At 45.2% G+C, this 21,700-nt stretch overlaps 2 protein-coding genes across 3 annotated transcripts in view; one reads left to right on the forward strand and one right to left on the reverse strand.

The window, feature by feature from the left end:
- The window catches only part of ephb2b (eph receptor B2b), a 171,046-nt gene that overhangs the window by 109,184 nt on the left and 40,162 nt on the right, over nucleotides 1–21,700 (forward strand). For both annotated transcript variants that reach the window (XM_080424114.1, XM_080424115.1), the window contains exons 4-5: nucleotides 11,743–11,898; nucleotides 14,874–15,209. In XM_080424114.1, coding sequence (XP_080280240.1) covers nucleotides 11,743–11,898; nucleotides 14,874–15,209 — 492 coding nt within the window. The remainder of the gene's footprint in view (nucleotides 1–11,742; nucleotides 11,899–14,873; nucleotides 15,210–21,700) is intronic.
- Nucleotides 1–21,700, reverse strand: part of dhrs3b (dehydrogenase/reductase (SDR family) member 3b) — a 280,407-nt gene that overhangs the window by 63,734 nt on the left and 194,973 nt on the right. The gene's annotated exons all lie outside the window — the stretch shown is intronic.

Raw genomic sequence — 21,700 nt, forward strand, 5'->3', positions numbered from 1 at the left:
GCATGTCGTTACGACTGCACTTTGTGTCTGCGTACGCTTACATATGTGTAAGTGCCACTCATGTATTCATGCGTACGTTTTAAGAGTGTCCTGGCAATGGTTAACGTCAGCGCAAACCGTCATTGTTAGCCAACGGTTTCTGTTGTGTGTGTGACGTCAGACTAGAGCTTGATCAGTGAGGGGGGGGGAGAGAGAGAGAGAGAGAGAGAGAGAGAGGGAGATATGGAGAGAGAGCCCGATCAGTGAGAGGGAGAGGGGGCGAGAGAGCCTATTTCACGCACACAATAACCCGGCCAATGCTGGGTACCGAAACCCCGAAGTGACACGTCAGCGTCTGCTGTCGGTCGGACACCCAATATGTCCAAAACTGTTACTTCACGTGTTGAGCTTGTAGATTTGCTAGTTTTGCCACTTCTGCATGACAGCCAAAGTGTAGTATGACGAAGTAGGGCATTCATGTACGAAAAAACAAAGTTGAAATTCAGACATACATATGATGTTTCTGCTCTGACAACGCCGATATACTGTGTGTGTGGGGGGCGGGGGATTGAGACTCTGAGCCCTCCTTAGGAGACTGCAAGCCTCAGAGCTCATTTCCCAGGTGCCCCACATTTCCCCAACTAATCTCTCACTCACATGGGCTCTGGCCGAGCACCTAATCTGCCTCTGTGGAGCCTGCAGGGAGGATTGGGGTTCGAGAGCTCTCTGACAACTGCAGAGGAGATGGGCGGCTTAGAGCAGAAAGCTGAGAGGCATCCAGGAAGAGTTACCTCCTACACACACACACACACACACACACACACACACACACACACACACACACACACACACACACACACACACACACAGGCACGCATTCATATGCATGCACGGCACGCACACAAGCAAAAGTCAGAAATAGTGCAGTAAAAGTCAAGGGGTTTGAGTTGCATCGTTTTAAATCGTGCCGTCTTATATCGTGCAGACACTGGAATCCTCAGTGTTCAGTTACCTCTGATTGTAAAAAATGGACCCAAATGGACCCTTCCACTTGGATTTCACATTGTACTGTACAGTATATGTGCACTTACTGTGCGCATGCAATCACACAGCGCATACAGCACACAATGCTCATGCACATTCACGCCCAAAGCATGCACCTGTGGAGATGCCTACACACTGTACACTTACCACCTGTACAGTACACCCAGCCACGCACGCACACACAAGTACACTCACTCACTCACACACACACACACACACACACACACACACACACACACACACACACACACACACACACACACACACACACACACACGTACCATATTGAAACGTATACAACATTGCAATACACATGAGAGGCTTGCCTGAATGCACACTCATAGGATGTCAGCACCAGTGAACATATCCACACAGCGTGTTCTTTGGCCCAAGGGAAAGGAACACATCATTAGTGAGAACTGTAAAGGGGCTGGCCGTTCCTCCTTGCCTCTGCTCTATCTAGCTCCCAACAGGGACCTGCAAGCAAGGCGTCAGACCTTGATGGAACTGTGTTTGCATAATAATTTACATTGTTTATTCTAACCTGATTGGAGTGCCTGAAGAGTGCGGCGTCTGTCCCCCACAAAAGTCACGAGTCAGGGCAGAAACTTTAGACAATCTCACGGAGTGATCGTCCTCAAGTGTTTGGAAGTCACAGTCGCAAGTGTTTCGAAGTCAGCCGCACAAGTCTTAACGACTGACCTGGACAATCAGACTGTTCCTGATGACGCAGCGAGCCACACCGACGCGGCGTTCTGACAAGGTTAAAACAATTGTAAGAGTTACCGTCAAATGCTACACTACTTTGACCCTTGTCTGGAAAACGCAGCATACTTAATCACTCAGGAAATGTCCAACGCCCTGTCCCGGAAGCGGAGTGCAGGCTGATTTACAGCCCGACGGATCATCGATGGTCACCCTCACACCCTGGCACCATCCCGTCCTGTTCCCCCACGGCAAAGGAGCTCACACCAACTCCCGTAGCCTGTTAATTGCACCGGGGCGCGGAAACCCAGAGGGAGAAATGAATATCTCATTTGTGTGCCAGTGCGTGTGTGGGGTGAACTGAATGCCAGTCGTCTAATAGCTTTCACACAGGCCCTGATTGAATTAGTTGGCGAGCAGGACCGCGTTCCTAATTGAATTGTGGGGACCCTGTGTCGCAAACAGTGCAAGCTAGTGTGTCCCCCCCCCCCACCCCCACCCCGTTCCATGACAGTCAGGAGATGGGGGGGGGGGAGGGGCAGACAAGCTGGAGGTCGTGCCTCCCCAATTTTCAGATGCCACGGCGCGACTGGTGGCTGCTCTCTCCTCTGCAGGAGTGGTCATCGTGGCCACACACTGTCTGTTCACAATGTAATGTCCTGCTATGAAGCCAAAGAGCTGTAGCTGCATCCGTGGTGGAACTGACTTTTAGTGTGTTGGACTGTTGTTCAGTATAAAGTTACAAACTTTTTTGACAGCAAAAGTTATCCCCTACCACAACTATTACCATTTGAAAGACACAAGTTGTTACTGCTCTTTTTGTCTTTTTGAATGGCAGAGTAGTAGTAGTATAATGGTTACGACCTCAGACTTTAGACATGGGATCAAATCCTTTCCCAAAAACCTTGTCCTTGGGCCGCTCCCATGCTGCCTCAGTACATCCACTTTTCCTACGATACATCTCAATAAAGAGGGAGTAGGCCACCTATCATCTTTAAAAATATAAATTAAAGTCAGGGTCAGTAGCGTCGGCTGCAGGGTGGTCCAGTGTAGCAGACATCGGAACGCTACTGCAGAAGCAAACATGTTTCACTCCCCTGTCTCTCTCATGGGGGCCGTATATTCGTGCTTTTTAACCCCTTTCAACCTGGTGTCCCTATTATGGGCATCTCATTATAGGCAAACATTTTCCACAAATTTCCAAAACTTTTCAAAATTGAATTGAAACATAGATTTCTTTTTTTTATACTGCCAATCCGACCGATAAGCCCATATGAGGCCCACTGTATATGGGGATCCGGTTGTCCAGAACTGCGGATCCGACCGATGTGCCCATTCTGCCCAATATATAGGCATGCCCTTATTAAAAAATGTAAAAAGTAGCAAAAATAACAGATCTACAAGCTCAAAATCATGCGCTGTGAGCTTGTAGATCAGCTATTTTAGCAATTTGTCATACGATGATGTATGCAGGGTTAAAGTGGTTAATGTCTACCATCTGATCTGTATTGGCCCGTAGATGGATCTCACATTGTTTTTACAGTTGGCGGCCGTGCAGACCACGGGGCCCGGCGCTGGTGGCTCGCTCACTGTAGTCAGGGCCGTTTGGTCACAATGGGATACAGGGAATTACCCGGCGTCCACACAAACAGGAGCCCCTCTGACGCTGCCCGCTTTCACCGCTTTCAGCACTTTTTTATGCTGTGCTCACCAAAGCCTCACACCTCGGATTCTTTCTCCCTCAGGGCCTTTTCTCTTTTACACACACACACACACACGCACGCGCGCACACACACACACACACACACACACACACACACACACACACACACACACACACACACACACACACACACACACACACACACACACACACACACACACACACACACACACACACATGCTTTCTCACACATGTGCACGCTTACATGTGCACAAATGTACACACGCATGCGCGCACACACACACACACACTCACACACACACACACACACACACACTCACACACACACACACACACACACACACACACACACACACACACACACACACGCACACACACACCTTGCTTGCTCTCTGTCCCTCCGTTGTGTCTTCTTTAATGGTGCTTTCATTAAATGCTGCAGTTATGGGGGAGGGTGGATGTGAGGCTGAAAAGCAGGGGAACACAGGGGATGGGGGGGCTTCAGGGAAGGAAAGGAAGTCGGGTAGCTGCAGGGCGCGGGGGGGGGGGGGGGGGTAGTTATTGGGGGTTGTTACCGTTGCTCCTGTGGTACCCCCACACTACTGGACAAAGAGCCTCTCTGTCGGGCGGGGTAGCTGGATGGATGGATGGATGGATGGGTCGATGGGTGGGTGGGTGGGTGGATTGGGGGGGGTGACTGGATGGATGGACGAATGACTGGATGGGTGGGTGGGTGACTGACTAGATGGATGGATGGATGGATGGGTGGGTGGGTGGGTGTGGGTGGGTGGGTTTTGTTGGAGGGTTTGGAGGTTCAGATAAATGTGGGCGGTGTTTGGCTAGATTATCTGCTGGACTCAAGCCCCCAGAACCACGGTGGAACAGTGAAGCTGCCGTCGCCTGGTGATCAAATCTGGGATTGCAATACTTACCGCTCATATGCTTCTACCGTCTGACACCCTAGTGCGCCTGTTCGGTACTCAAGTCCTCAATCCGCATTTGAGCACCACAATTTTGTGCTCAAAATACAGAAGAAGAGGGTACTTCCCGGGTGCTTCATGCGCTGTGTGAGCAACTTCATTGAAATGAATGGGTGGCTGGGGGCGGGGCAGTCCGTTCTCTAGATATATTAGAACTCTATGGTCTGGACTCAGCCCGCTGTTTCCCTGGTCTTAGCCAGGCACAGGGGTGTGAGCACTGGCCAAGTAGCCATGATGGTAATGTCAAACCCCAGTCTTTGTTTTGGGACTCCTACACTGGCTGTCTGGGCATGCCATTCAGCTCTCTCTCTGTGTGTGTGTGTGTGTGTGTGTGTGTGTGTGTGTGTGTGTGTGTGTGTGTGTGTGTGTGTGTGTGTGTGTGTGTGTGTGTGTGTGTGTGTGTGTGTGTGTGTGTGTGTGTGTGTGTGTGTGTGTGTGTGTGTGTGTGTGTGGCAGAATCACAGACATCTCAGAAGTGTTTCCAGTAGCACGGTTTGGCCACATCATCAGTAGTGCTACTGAGAACAGACACCCTGCCCCTCTCTGCCCCCCCCCCCCCCCCTTTCTCTCTCTAACACGCACACACGTACCATGCTCGATGCAGATGGTCGTAGCCGCATGTTCTCTCTCTTTCAAAGTACCATAAATCTCCTCAGCTGTAATATGCAGGAAACCCTTTGAAACAACCAGCAAATTACCTGCTGTAAAAAAAAGTGTAGACTAGCACCTTGGCAGTCACTCACCTCTCCGGCAGGCTTTCACAATGCTAGTTTTATTCAGCCGGTCTCTAGCAGAGCTCCACCCCACTAATTAAATCTTTTATGTCACTATATGTTATTAAAAGTCATAAACATAGATGTAAAAGGGTGTGTGTGTGTGTGTGTGTGTGTGTGTGTGTGTGTGTGTGTGTGTGTGTGTGTGTGTGTGTGTGTGTGTGTGTGTGTGTGTGTGTGTGTGTGTGTGTGTGTGTGTGTGTGTGTGTGTGTGTGTGTGTGTGTGTGTGTGCACGGTGCACTCCAAATCCTGAGTGTTAATTTAACTCCTGGATTTGTCCTCTCCGCCATGTGGCTGGATTGGAACCACTTTTCGAGGCGATCTGGAGGCCTTTGACATGTCTGCCACTAAATTAAGGCTGAAGTGTTTATAAATTCCATTAAAAAATGTTTCTGCACAGCTTTCTCTTTTCCCCGCACCACTTTATGGCGGCCGCTTGGTCGTTTCGTCATTAATCCCCTGGATCTGCAGGTCTGGGGGAGAAAAAAAGAAGAGAAGGCAGTCTGTTTGTTTAATGGCATTAATAAAGACGTTTATTTAAGGCACAGGACATTTAAGTACAGGTGGAGGAGGAACCAGGCAAGGAAAGTTTATTTGTATAGCACAAGACAAAGAGCATTAAGCCGTTTTAAAAAAAAAACAATTACAAAAGTAAATAAATACATTTGAATACAAATTTAAAACAAAACTGAAAGATAAGAGAATAAAATTACAGTGTAGAAGAAATTATATATTTAAAAGAAAAACCGCAAATGGCCGCAGCAAACAGAAAGATAGATGGCCAGATAGACAGACAACCAGTATAAACAGAGAGAGGAAACTCTCTCTGATAAAATGGTGAGATGAGATAAATGGTGCATTTATAGCAGCTTTATCCAAGGCGCTTTACAATGTGCATTACAGTCATTTGCACAAATATTCAATAATTCACAGTTTTCTGGGAGTTTGTGCCACATATTTGGTGAATTGAATGCTTTGATCTCCACGTTCTGTGGCACAAGATCAGACTGAGGATGTCACTTTTTCTGTGGTAGCACTTTTCACTATAGATCTTCATTGAAAGATGATATATTTTTGGCATGTGCCAAACCTCTGTGGCCATCCCTTTTGTCTTTTTGGTTATTTCTTTGGCTAACAAAAACAAACAAAAAAACACTTTTTTGGACAATTCAACAAGAGCACATACGTTTCTCTCATCTTTGTTGTGGCACAAGATCAGAAATTGATTTTGGCACTAAAACATTCAGTGCTTCATAAACCAACAGTGGCATTTAAAAATGTATTATTTTGCCAGTCGAAAGATCTAAGAACTGGAGTGATATAATCTACTTTCTTAGTAAGGACTAGTAAGGACAAGCAAAAGTTGTCTGTGGATATTCACGTAGCACGTTTTCCCGTTTTTGTCAGTGGATTGTCTGAAGTACTGTAGGAAGAAATCTACCCCCCCAAAAAAGTAAAAGTCTTTTGCATTTTGAGTGACAGTTGCCAGCACTGTGATCATACAGCTCGACAGCAGCAATCTGAAAATCAAAGCTAAGATGTGCTTTTTAATCACAGCTCCCCTCTCCTCCTCTCTTCTCCTTCTCCATCTGACACACGACAGCTTCTCAACCTTCAGACTGTGTTGTCCGGGGGGGAGGGGGGGGGAGTGGAATTTCCCCAAACATTTACCCCCAAAATAATGACCGTGGCAGAGGAAGAAAGGCCTGCTCAGGCATATGTGACTGTACCCTACCAGCAGACCTGGATGAAATAAATGGTTTTAGCCAAATACCTTTCATGGTTTGTTTTAGCCCACTTAGGTGCCAGATGGCTGGGGTTTGCCACCCAGAGAGCCAGGGACTTTAGGAAGTAGACTGGAAAATATATGAGAGTTAATTTAAAGTACTTTCCTTTGATTGACAGCTTACCTGGCGCTATCTGAATAGTTGTGACGTGGTCAACCCTGTGCAGTTGGTAGTTATTGTAGGCAATAACAGTTTGCATAATACGTGCTGTTTCACATAGTTCTGGTATCCACCCCTGGTAACATATTGGTTAATTAATCAGTTTAAGTAAGTTTCAGTTGTTTCTTTAAGTCTTTAATAGTTGTATTATTGTATTCTCTCTGTGTAGATCGTAGTTAAAACAGTATTACAAAGCTGTCCATCACATGCATCTTTGCACAGCACGTTAGTTACAGGCCCAGCAACACACTGTATTCTTTGGCCCAAACCTTCCCCCAAATTCAGCCATTCCACTTCATCATACGCTCCTCCCCTCTCCCCTCTGTCTCTTTTATTTCCCTGTCTTTCTATTCGCTACAGCTCTGTCTCTCTTTATACACCAAAATTCTCTTTTAGCCTGTTTCCTTTGGTGTCGCTCCTCACAGACCTCCAGTCCCACGGAACTCACTGTGTTGTCGAGTCTGTTGTCCACCACACACACACACACACACACACACTGTAGCTGTTGCCCTGGCTTCATTCAGGGACTCTAGTGACTGGCAGCCTGAATGTTCGAGCCTCATGTTTCGCCCGGTACCCGACACCCTCTCCCCTCCCCATCAATCATGTAAGAAGAAAAACATGTCACAAGTAATATTTTGTAAAGAGCTCTATCAGATTTCCCAAGTTTTTATTTCGGGATACCACTTCCTGCCCCTGATGTTTTCCGATGACTGTCCCATTCATGCTGGCAGTCTGCGTAGATGAGTGTTGTAGTAGTTTTTGTGGTTTACTTTTTTTTTTTACATAGAAAATATTGAGCCATAGCCAACTACAAAAACAAGTAGTTTTCAAGGTAGTGTGTCTAATGTCAGCTCATTTAGTTGTGTCAACAGTCTACAAAACCAGTAAGTCATGACGCAATTACTGAACTAAAATTAACATGAAATGGATTGAAATGGCATTGAAATTGGTTTGAGATTTGAATTGTCCTTTGAAATCAGTTTACTTAAGTCCACATAGTAACTTTCCAACAGCCTTCATTTATGGAAGATAACCATTCACTTGACTTGGAAATGGCTAGTAACAATTAAGCAAATATAACCTGAAAAACAGAGATTTTACTGTGAATTTAAGCTTTAACCGAACTAACATTGACCCACATTGCCATGCTTAGAGGACTAGCCATGACAAAAAGACAAAAGGCCATGACAAAAAGAAGAAAGTGAGCAATTAGAAATTATTATTGCCATTAATTTATGATTATATTGCATATTGTAAACATCAACATAACTAATAAGCAACAACATGTGCTTAAAGCAGCCATGTGACAATTTTGCCCATGGGTGGCATTAGAAGAAAGGCTATGGATTCATCAAAGTAAGTAGAGTTTATCCTCCATGGAGCTTGAATATATACTGCAAATTGAATGACAATCTAGACAGATTCAGAGATATTTTGTTTAGAAACAACGTTTGTGAATGGCCGGTCAGACGGACCATCTAGTACCACTACTAGCAGGCCCCCCCCCCCAAAAAAAGTAATACAATGGCTAAATTAATATTAGATTAGTTTTAAACAGTGGTAGCCATTTCAAAAGCCATCAACAATATTGGAATCAGAGACAGAGCTGGATGATAATGCTCTTTGAATAATTATCTTTGAATATGTTTTCATGATTTTTTTTAGGCAGAGCTTACATAAGACATTTGTTATATATTAATAGGGGAGAAAGTGTTGTTATGATCAGTACAACAGCAGTAATATAACAAATCATCACAGAAAATGTACGCCTTATTCAATCATTCATATAATTATGGGCAATCCAGTTGACTTGTCACAGATGCTGCTGTATTATCTTCGTGCACTGAGCAAGATTTCACAAGTCAGATGGAATACATTAAGATGCTACTACATGCCAAAGTAAACTGTTGGAAATACCTATGAGCAGACAAACCGTGGCACCACTTTAACTTGACATATTAAATGTGATGTTGTGTATATAAGGGTTTGTATCTTTATAATATTGTACACCTCACGTGGCTTTTGGGTGTAGTTATAGTGTTACTGTAGTAGTAATATTACTTTCCATGACATTGTATCTGTGACACTGAGTATAACCTTTCGGTGGGTGATGATTCCGGCTTTTATTACCGCTACGCTTGATTTATACTTACAGTAGCTGTGCGTTGTTGCTGTGCACCATAATAAGGTAGAGCCTGTTGTGATAACGCTTGTAGATCTGCCATTTCCGGTGCGTGACACAATGCACAACCAAGTATTAATCGGGCTGGGCATTAGTCCGAAGGAAAAGCACGAGAGACAACAGAGTCACAGTGGGATTGTGAAAAAGAGCAGTAATCCCAGCTGCAGCGTAGTGTCGCTGGGCTCTGGGATGTGTGTCTAAAATAAACAGTGGGATTGAACCCACAGACTTATCCTGCCGTGTGAGTTGACCTCCTTTGAATGAAGCTCAAGCGGCAGATGTTGCCATATGGCACAGCCAGCAATCCAGACGTAATTGCCCACGCAGCCCGTAGATAGACTAATGACGCCTGTTTGTTTATTTTATCTACTTTATTTTATTTATTTTCTGTTATATGTGAAATAATTGTCTAGTCCCCCAACAATCTATGGGTTCCGAGATTGATCCTGAGGGTTGAATATCTTTTATGAAAAACTAAAGAAAAGTCATGTTTACATCTTCAATCAATTAGGCAAACATTCTGCACATTTTCAGCAAAGAGATTTGGTGTACAGGGAAAAAAGGAGGGGACCCAGCTATAGACCCCTTGGGTCCCCTATATTAAAGGATATAGGATTGAAGTGGTTAGATTCAGAGCTTGCCAACACTACACTGCAAAATCCTGAGTGAATAGTACCCTAAGGTATGGAAGGCTCAAAGTGATAGTTTGCAGACAATAAAATGAAATAAGCAATTTCCATGTTCCCGGAATCATCGTTACATACAGTATGATGAAGAGTCGTAAGGAAAGAAAAGATTGATTGTTTGTGTTCTGCTTTCTTTGCTTATGCTGAACCTAAGAGAACAAAATAAAACGCATCAAAGCCTTTTTCTGGGGGTTACTTTCTACTTCCTACAGTGTACAGTACATCAGCCATCATACCTCTCCATTTTGTTTCTTTTCTTTTCTTTCTTTCTTTCTTTCTTTCTTTCTTTCTTTCTTTCTTTCTTTCTTTCTTTCTTTCTTTCTTTCTTTCTTTCTTTCTTTCTTTCTTTCTGGGGGAAGAGTGGGAGCTGATGGGTGATTACCTCAAGGAAAAAAACACCTTTAATGGTTTGACCCAAGTTTAAACCCCCCCACACACAATATAACAGCCCTCCTTGACAAGGTGCAGCTGCTGATCTGCATTCTGGGGGAGATTCTTCTGGGAGAAAACTGGGCTGGGTTATGATGAGGTAGTTCAGAGGATGATGAGGGGATTTCACAGACAGTTTCGAAGGTTGTTTATGTACTTATGGTGCATACGCACATGCGTGCGTGCACACACACACACACACACACAGGCATTTTTCATAGCCCAGTAGTGCTGTTTGTATGTCATCATGTCTATCATGAAAGTAACTTTTCCTGCCAGGTTCTCAGAGAGCAAAATCTTGAAAAAGCACTTAACTAAAAACATAGCCCTTCAAAGTGCCACTTGAGTGTGGTTAATAATTCAATGCAAACATGCTGCATGTTAGTATGATGCCCTGTAGTATATCTGCCTGCAGAGCGGCCTCACGTGCAAGGCTTGGGCAGATGTGTATTTATACATTGGACTCATGTGGTCGGTGTTTATGAGTGTTTCTGCATTCTGGTCACTCGGACGTCTTTTTGTTGTAAAGCGACAAGTAACCAAGGATTACATGTTCAGACATGAAATATGGAAATGGCAGGACGCTGTTTCTTTTGAAGAGCAACATTGTTAAATGAAACGCATACCAGCCGTGTTTATTTTTTGAATGTGACAAACAATGTCTGTGCCATCCATTCCCAACATGTGGGCTGGGGGCCCACTGGTGGGCCATGAGGATATTGCAAGTGGGCCTCAAAATACAGATATACAAGCTCATAGCGTGGCACGATTGCCGCGCTATGAGCTTGAAGATTTTGAAAATGTGTGCAAATCTTTGAATATATATATTTTTAAAGTGAACATTTGTAACTCAAATCTTTGCTTCTGGGGGACCCTGGATGGGGTTCCGCGGTCAAAAACATATCTAAAAGTGTTTTCTAAATCCTAACAGTATGTTGCTATATCAGTGGTGCTCCAACTTTTCCATGTCAAGGACCCACAAAATGATATGTATTTGGCCGCGGATCCCCATCTCAAAATATGTTGTTCCAGGGACCCCCCCAGAAGCACAGATCGGAGTTAAAAGTTAAAAGTTCGCTTTAAAACATATACAGTATATGTATGTATATGTATTCAAAGATTTGCACACATTTTCCACGATTTCAAAATATTATTTCTTTGGCTATTTTTGAATAGCCAAAGAAATCTTAAAATGACACAGATGCGTTCCCGGTCTTATTGGATTAACGCTGAAGTTGTCAGCCAATTATTTTTAAAGGTATACACAGTTGACAAAGAAAAGTTGTTTTATGTGGGATGTTTCTGAATTGTGTTGTCTCTTGTTTTTCAGGTTGTCTATCAGGGTCTTTCAAGCCGACCCAAGGAGACGAGTCCTGTATGCAATGTCCCATTAACAGCCGTACCACCAATGAAGGTGCCACCAATTGTGTTTGCCGCAACGGTTACTATCGCACCGACTCGGATCCCTTCCAGATGCCATGCACAAGTATGTATAGGAGACACACGCACACACACACACACACACACACGCCGCCACAAAGAAAATGGACCTCACACAAAAATGTGATACACACACAAACACACATTCTTGATCCTTATAGTATCTATTCGCTTGCCAAAAATGCATAACGCGCAAACTCGAATTTGATTTGACACGCAGACTTGCACCCTTTGACACGCATGCATCTTACACCCACGACCTAAGGAGCAACTCAGATCAAAGGACAGCGGTGGTCTGTGTAGATCTCAAACAGAGAGGCCCTGTCAGAGCCATCTCTCAGACCCAACACAACGCTGACATGCCCCATAGTGAGGCCGTCCTCGGGGTTGACACAACTACACACAACGCCAGCCCCCCCCCCCCCCCCCCGCATGCTCCCGGCTGGGCCGTAGGTTACTGGGCCGGGGCAGGCCGGCATTGTGAAGGGGTTAGACGCGGAGAATGAAGCTCAGACGAAGCCGTCTCTTGTAATGCCAATGAAGGCTGGTTGAATTTGAATTTGAATTTGAGGGTTGACAGAGAGGTTGAGAAAGAGAGAGAGAGAGACTTGGAGAGAGGAGGGACAGGCGGAGGGGCCGAAGGGGAAAGAGACGTACAGAAATGAACAGAGAGGGAGAGGGTGAGAGAAAGAGAGAGAATGAGAGGAACGGAGAAATACAGCCATGCGATAGAGGACGGTCTCGGCCCATTTGAAAATCTTTGCTATTGCTTTTCCTCGCTCTCTTTTCTTCAACTTCTCTTTTCCGCTGCCCTCTCTCCCTCCCTCTCTCTCTCTTCCCCCTTCCCTGTCCCCTTTTCTCTCCTTTCTGATCGCTCATCTCTCCCTATCTCCCCCCTCTCTCTATGCCTGTTGAAAAGGGAGAGAGAGCGTAGAAGGGAGAGAGAGAGTTGGATAAGGAGGAGGAATGGGGGGGGGACTTGATGGTCTCCAACAAAGAGGTAGATTTGCATAAGCCTGGCTCTGGGAGTCGAGCAGCTGTTGTGAATGAGAAAGCAGCACCGGCACGTCACCCGCATTAAGACGCAGCGGGGCCCGGCCTGATTAAAGCAGGAAAACGGGGTCCATCAGAACCAACCGTGCACCAGCGCCAGCTAATGGAGGGGAGCTGGGTGGGGTTGTGGGGGGATATTACCCACCAACCCACCCACCCTGCCCCTCCACAGGAAGAAGATGCCAAGGAGGTGGTATGTTTTGGTGTAGGGGGCTTCAGAGAAAGACGGATGTAGGGTAGAAGAAAAAGCAAGAGGGGTGGAAAAGGAAGAGTGAAACGGGGAGAGAGAAAGGATGCCACTCCATGCAGGCTTCCTTTCCAGGTCCTGTAAATGGTGGCCAATTAACGGCGCAATGTTAAATAAGAAGTGATCAATTCAGGTTGTATGGAGGTTGGTGGGCGGGAGGCGGATTTCTCTTGTTTACCTCGTTTGGCTCGGAGAGGGGCGTGCTCCGTAATTAGACACACATGCCTGTAAAAAGATAAACACTCCTCATTGTTTGTTTGCTTGGACTGTCAATCAAACGCCACAAAATGCTGGCGTTTTGGAATCTCTCCACCTCCTCGGTCGTAGCGTCTCGCCTGTCTCCACGGGAGAAGCTAGCCGCTGTCTCTCCCCGCCGCCGTAACTCTATAGGACGTTCCATGAGAAAGCTGTCAGGAATAGACGTAAAGAAAACACACATGTCAAAGTGGACACCAGCATTGGAGATTGAGTCCGCATAAATGGGTTTCCCCTGGGGAAGAAGCGCGCCGGTTTGGAACATACCAGGCGTAGACCTCAAAGAGGCTGTAGTGATGTTAGCGGGCTTGTGGATTTTCTCCCCTCCAGTGCTGGGGTTATTTGAGCAGCTCAGCAGCAGTAGCGCCTGGTAATTATGCCCTTCACAATGTCAAGGACACACAAACCCCCCCTTCGCCCCCTCGTCACAAAATTAGAACAATGCCATCATGCAGGGCTTTTTGCCCTGAGTGGAGAGCCCTGGAAGTCATCAGAGTCTGTTCAAGGACTGACAGCCGTAGTTCACCAGCTTACTTAGAAATTAAAAAAAAAAAAGATTTCTCTTTGGGCTTTTTTATGCCTTTATTGATAGGATAGTAGGTTGACAGGAAATGGCGAGAGATATAGGGTGTGAAATGCAGCAAAGGCCGTCGGGATCGGGACTTGAACCCGCAACACGCTGTCAGGCTACTTTGGAACCTAGGTGCTGCTTGGACCACTACGCCAGCAGTCCGGGCCCACCTTCCTTTTTTTATGGACTTTTGTGCTCCTGGGAAAGAAACGTAGTGTCACTTTCTGGGCGTGTCATAATAGGCTAACGTGCGGCGAAATGGGCGAATATTCTCAGAAAATAGCCGATCTACAAGTTCACAACGCATCACAACACAAAGTTGTGAGCTTGTAGATAAGCTATTTTCGGTGAAGAGATTTGGTGTAGAGGGAAAAAGGAGGGTACCAAGTAGTAGACCACTGGGGGATCTCGGTCAATTAAGTACTGTATATAGGGTTTAAGTGGTTAAACCCTCAAACCAGCCTCAAAATTAGGTTGCAGGCACAACACTCATTTGTAACTCAAATCTTTGCTTCTGGGGATTCTACGAATGTCTTCAAATCCTAACAGTTAAAAAATAAAAACGTATGTTGCTATAATCAGTGGTTCTCAAACTTTTTCATGTCAAGGACCACCCAAAATGATATGTATTTGGCCGCGGACCCCCATCTCAAAATATGTTGTTCCAGGGACCCCCAGAAGCAAAGATTTGAGTTTTAAAAAATCACTTTAAAAATATATATTCAAAGATTTGCACACATTTTCACAATTTAAAAAAAATAGCACATTTACAAGCTCATAGCACTTGGTGCCGCGCTATGAGCTTGTATATCTGCTACTTTTGAATAGCCAAAGAAATCTAAAAATGACACTTTCCCTTAATGGGTTAACCGACCCATGGTCTCGTTTTTCGCAGCGGTGCCATCAGCCCCGCAGAACGTCATCTCCAGCGTGAACGAGACCTCCCTGATGCTGGAGTGGATGCCTCCGCGGGACTCGGGGGGCCGCGAGGACGTGGTCTTCAACATCATCTGCAAGAGCTGCGTCGGGGGCCGCGGAGGCTGCACGCGCTGCGGGGACAATGTGCAGTTTGTGCCCCGTCAGCTGGGCCTGACGGAGCCGCGCGTCTACATCAGTGACCTGCTGGCCCACACGCAGTACACCTTCGAGGTGCAGGCTGTCAACGGAGTGTCCGACCAGAGCCCCTACTCACCTCAGTATTCCTCTGTCAACATCACCACCAACCAGGCCGGTAAGTACAGACACACCTTGTCTCTCTCTCTGTGTCATTGTCAGTGGTGGAAAAAGTACTTAATGTTTTACTTAAGTAAAAGTATCAATGCTGCAATGTAGAAATACTCTGTTACAAGTGAAAGTTCGGAATTCAAAATTTACTTGAGTAAAAGTACAAAAGTATTGGTATCAAAATATACTAAAACAAAAGTAAAGGTACTCATTATGCAGAATGTCCCATTTCAAGTTTTCAAAACCTTTTGAAAATAGCAGATCTACAAGCTCACATTGTGAGCTTGTAGATCTGCTATTTTCATTTAGCCAGAATATATATAGGGCTGGTTAATGTATGTTTTGAAATAATAATCAAAATCTACAAAGTAACTAGTAACTGAAGTTTTCAAATAATTGTAGTTGAGTAAAAGTGTAATATTTGCCTCTGAGATGTAGTGGAGTAGAAGTCAAAGTACTGAAAATTGGAAATACTCCAGTAAAATTGTACTTAAGTACAGTACTTGAGTAAATGTACTTACTTACTTTCCATCACTGGTCAGTGTACATAGCTTACCCTGCATGTCCTCGTCATGTCTATATAAATTGCAGTGAGAAATAAAACATTAAGATAAAATAATACATTATGGAAAGGCCTGTTGATTAAACAGAATGAAAGGAAAGAAGACTCATCTCCTCAGGCTGCGCACAGGCTGATAAGGGGTTAATAATTCAAGAAATATAATTAGGGGCCTGGCCATGACATGCCTTAAAACAGTGAAATCTTAATATCAATCCTAAAACAGACAGGCAACTGGTGTAGGGAAATAAAATAGGAGTACTCTCTCCTCCTGGTTTTAGTTAAATGTCTAACAGCAGCTGTGTTCTGTAACATTTTGAGTGTTTTTTTGCTAAAGATATGTAATGACAAGACACACCAGGGCAGGAATTTCAGGCAGGCCACGAAGGCCATGGCTGTCGTTGCCCCTCAGTTTGGCCTTGTGCCCCTCAAAAAAATCACATGCCCTGAGGCCACAGTGCCTTAATGCCCCAGCTGACTGTACCACTTTCTACTCTGTCTCTTTCTTGTCAATATGTAGACACCAGTGTCTCTTTCTTGTCATATAGACACCAGTGTCACTTTCTTGTCATGTAGACACCTTGTTGAGATTCTCACCTTGTTGAGATTCTCAACTTGTTGAGATTCTGAATTCTTAACTCCCCTGAGTCCCCATCTTTAAACCAATCCAGTAACTTTGATTGGTGCAGGACTGAGCATGGATCAGATTGTAAATGCCATAATTTATTTATTTCACTGCAGGTAGTCTACATATGAAGTCCTCTCCTCTCCACTCACTCCTCTCCTCTCCTCTCCTCTCCTCTCCTCTCCTCTCCTCTCCTCTCCTCTCCTCTCCTCTTCTGTCCATCACGGCGATGCATGCACATGTCTGAGGCCTCAAGCAGGGGCATGGGAGCACTTGTTGATGATGTCACGGACAGGATGTGATGGCCCGCTGGCCCTCAGAATGTGACCTCATAACCGTCTCTCTCAGACAGTGGTGGTGGTGATGGTAGAGAGGGTTTTGCACTCCCTCCCTGGTGTCTCCTCTCCCTCCATCCACTGTTTAGTGATTACTAGTCTCAGTATCTCCATGCTCTGTCCTCATCCACCTACTTGGGGTCTAGTGTTACATTTAAGCTTGTAAAGCCCCGGGAAATAAGTCCCAAATTCATTGTGATATATGTATACAACATATCGTGTATGAGCTACTTTGTACACTCAAAGGCTAATTCAAAGATTAGCCAGGGTCCGGTATCTCTTCCAGTATATTATGACTTGTAATGAAAAACAGACCGCTTTCAGTGATTGGCCCATAGTTTTAATCTTTAGGATCTTCCAGAAATGTTTCCCCAAATCTTCCCTACCGATCTCTCTGTCTCTCTCCGTCTCTCTCTGTGTCTCTCTCTCTCTCTCTCTCTCTCTCTCTCTCTCTCTCTCTCTCTCTCTCTCTCTCTCTCTCCCCCCCCCTGCAACGTTGGAAGCGTTTTCCACTGTGTGATTGCGGTGGAAGTTGACCGCGACTCTAATTATTTCGCGGAGGCCGCGGCATTGATTTGCTCTTTAATTGTCTCTATGAAATGCATCATTTGGCTTGCCAAGCTGTGCTCCCCCAAGCACTGATGATGAGGGGGGGTATATAGGAGGGGTTAGTAATGGGGCAGGGGCTCTGGGCAAGGATGTATGCTGGCTTGGGCTCTATCTTCAGCCTGGCTTTGTGTCCCAGTGGTCGCATGCGTCAGTGGTTGTCATCTCTCATCACCAGTAGTCCCTCCAGTACCGGCAGCAGCCCCCAAAGGAATTCTGCGTTACTGTGTTCTTTATTGAACCGGACATATTGATTTGTGTTGTTCGTCTAGTTTGGTTGCATACGCTCCTGCTCTCATTACTTGCTGCTGGGAATGCTGCCTTGCTCAGATTATGGCTGCATCTGTCGATTATCTTCTTAGAAATGATTCTGTAGATTCGCCAGAATAATTGAGTTTTATATACTGTGTATGTGTGTGTGTGTGTATACATGATAGTCTTATACACACACACACACACACACACACACACACACACACACACACACACACACACACACATCAATGTGGGAAAACATCATACAGATTTTTTATAATCAACTAAATTGATTAGTCACTTAAGCCCTATTATATACTTGCTCGTATTGCTCGTATTGCTCGTGTGCATCGCAAGGTTGTTGATTGGCCATTTTCACTATTTTTGGAAAATCAATTATTTTACTTTAATCTGAAACATTTGACATAGCCTATTAAATCAATTAGTTTGTTTAGCTGTTGCTCCCCCAGTTCAGATGCATCAGAGATAAGAGGGAAAGGGGTGGATAAGTGAAGCGTGTTCAAGTTGGACAGACATTATTTTCAACAGAGAAGGAAACTGTGAAATGCTGCCCTTTGTTGCACACTTGTTGGGACATTTTACGAAGACCTGTTTGTGTAAAAAGCGCCCGTATAGCGCTCAGTTAACAATGCAGAAACGCTCTAAGTCACACTAAAACGGGAGGCCCCCGCTCATTCAGAGAGCCGACCCCTTTTTATTGTCTGTTGTGATTTGAGTCACCGGTGTGGTGGGTTAATGAGGGCCTGTGAGAGCAGTAAAGCGTTGTAATGAGGCCTTCGCAGCTACACTCTTTTCTCACTGGGCCACAATAAGTCTGTCACCCCTCGGCCCGCTCTCGCTCCATGCCGTCTCCCCCTCCTCCCCATTCACCCTCGCGCCGCAGAGTTCTGGGCGGAAATTGGGGGGCTCTGCACCCTCTCCCACTGAAGTGCCCGTCACTTCAGATTAGGCTGCGAGGGCTCCCATCAGAGGGAGCTGTGAAAAGGACTGAACTCTGGCTCCTGCTGCCACCACCAACCCCAAACCCCCCCCCCCACACACACACACACTCGCCCCCTACCCAGCATCACCCCACCACCCCGCACCACCACACACAACCAGGCCCCCTTCATGCTGGGACAGAGTGAGCTGCAGTTTTCTGCAAGTGCCGTAAGGCCCCGTGAACCGGGAGTGGGGGTCACAGGGACCAGGAGCCCATAATTGCGTCTGGTTCGCGAGGATTGGAGGTTACATAAACATCATGTCACCCCTAATTACGCCAGGCACCCCATGTGCTCCTCCCTCACGGTGAGGATGCGAGCAAGAGATGGAGACGAGAAAGAAGTGAGAGAGAGCGTCTTTAACAAATTGTGCATTTACTCTATACGTGTGTGTGTGTGTGGGTGTGTGTGTGTGTGTGTGTATGTGTGTGTGTGTGTGTGCGTGTGTGTGTGTGTGTGTGTTAGGGATGATGATGGGTAGGGGTGTGATGTAGGGGTGGTTAGAGTAATCCATGAAAGCAGAAAGCAACAAATAAATACAGTAAGTAAATTGGAAGTGACTGGCGTGAAAGTGTTCCTCTCGTGTGAATGGCTGCCGTCCTAAGCCGGCACTTGTTGGCAGATAGTAGAAGGTGGGGTGGGGGTGGTAGGTGGATGAGCACAGTGTGCAAGATGGATGGTGGGTAAAACTTCTTCCTTCTTCATACCCAATCAAGCAACTACCACACTCTATTACACACAAGGCTTATCCTCACACTCTGTAGGTGGCCGGCCACACTTCCTCTGTGACAAAGGGGACATGCTGCTTGATTACATACTGTACAGGCACACAAAGCAGATTGGAACTCAATGTCGTCTGTATAAGGTTCTGACTAATGCTTCAAAACACTTTATGAGGAATGTTGTGGCCTTGAAATGTGCCTCTGAAGCTTTTTTTAAATACAATAACCAGCCCACATAAAGCCATCTTCTTCTAATCTGTGGCTATGCTTTGCTCTGCTCTCTAAATGTGCTGCTAGTTCTGTGCCATTATAGGAGGCTTTTTTTTCTTTCTTTTTTTTTTGGGGGGGGGGGGGGGCGGGGAGTAGGGGAGTTGGGGGAGCATTTGGAGAGATGGAGAGGGAGAATTAGTGACAAGGGAAATAAAGCAGGGCAAAGGAGTGAGACAACAGATAGAAAGTGTGACACATTTTGTCAGGGGGCTGAGGGGAGGCGCCATAGGGTGTCCGTGTGAGAGGTGTTAGGATGACTTGAACGAGTCTGACAGGCGAGAGAGCAGCGAGCAGACACGCCACCAACTGAGGCATGTTCATGTTCACTTTCAAAAAAACAATCCTACGAATAGAAACCAGTAACGTATTACTCAATATTACTTGTTGATATTAGTCAATGACGATGATGATGATGATGATTATTTTTATTATCAATGAGTTAGTTCGATTTGCCCGAATAATCGAGAAGTGTTATATACTGTGTGTGTGTGTGTGTGTGTGTGTGTGTGTGTATAAATGATGTATAATTTTTTTAATATATATGTATGTATATATATATGTGTGTTTGTGTGTATGTGTTCGGAAATGCGCACCGGGAGTGTACTCACGTATAGTTTGTATTGGCCAGTGCGCTCAGTGCTATATATATCCGCACCCCTAGTCTGATAAAAATAATAATCATTATTATTATTGTTATTATCGATGAGTTAGTTGCTAAAAGCATTTTGTCCTTCAAAAGTGCTTCACGGAAATCCTGTCTGATTCTTCTGTTCAGATAATAACTGCTCAATACATGTACTGTACTTGCTTTGTTGCAAGTGGATTTCAGTTTTCTTATTACTTCCTATTAAATGCTTTTTTCTTTCTTTTTTGCTGCTATAGGAGTAGTGTTATATACTAGTATTTTGTGTACTGTGTACATGCTATAATACGGTACACAGACTATTTTAATGTACAGTACTGCATAGTAATTGTAACACAATGTCATTAAAGGTATCATGACATTCATTTTCACTTTTTTTATTTTCAATGTTTTATTTGGGGTTTTATGACCTCAATTACACCCAAAAAACCTGAACTTAAAACATTCAGTGGCTTTTCTGTGGTCTGGGGTTTTCTGAATAATTAGGCTGAAAAGTAATCTGAGCTTGGCCCTTCGACAGTGAGGTCACTGTCGAATAAACCCGCCCACTCTCCTCCTCGCCCCTCCCCTCCCCTATCCTTTCCTTTGGGGGGGGCGGAGCAGAGGCGATGATTGACAGGCAAAATCCCTCACCAGCGACACCCGCAGGCAAAGATTTCTTTTTTCATTGCAGTTGAAAAGGCTTTAGAAATGTGAGAGAAAAACACCTGCCATTGATCACTGGAATGGAATTTTCACTTAAAACTTTTTGTACACTTTTGAAGGACCAGGACAAAGACTTTGAATGTGGTGTAAAAGTGAATGTCATTAAACCTTTAACAAAAGTGCTAGGGAATGAATGCAGGCTGTTATGGACAGTTTTACACATTGAATTTAGAACAGCTGATGTATCCATGTCTAAAGCCTGATTTATACTTTGTTGTATGGTGGTGTTGCACAGGGCCGGCGCTCCCTATAGGCGACCTGGTCGGCCGCCTAGGGCGCCATCTAGAGGGGGGCAGCGACATTTTTGGTGGTGTAGTATTCTGAAATGAATGATGACACTTCCGCGATCTGTATTCTATCACTTGTTTGTCGTTTGCAAGTCACATCACTCTTTGCATGAGTGAATTAACCTTGTGATACTGCCTGTCTATCTGCTGCTTGGAACTCGTAGAGCTACGGAGGGGGGGGGGGGGGAGGGGCGGCTGTTAAACTGACGACGCTCGCAGCTCACCTCTCCACAAAAATGCGATGCGACACATTATGAGCTTGTAGATTGGCTATTTTCGACACGTGACTCCGTCGTACGATGGAGTATAAATTAAGCATAAGCATTCTTGAGCAAGACTCTGAACCGCCAACTAATTTCCTCGGGGACTCTTCTCGCTGATCCCTCTGGTAATACTGCATGTAAACTTCCAGCATACAGAAATGGATAGACCACAGTAAAAAAAAAAAGCATCAGAATATAATAAAATGACAAAAAAATAAACATGTACA

Source organism: Gymnoscopelus braueri (assembly GCF_963280865.1).
Source record: "Gymnoscopelus braueri genome assembly, chromosome: 3".
Lineage (NCBI taxonomy): Eukaryota > Metazoa > Chordata > Actinopteri > Myctophiformes > Myctophidae > Gymnoscopelus > Gymnoscopelus braueri.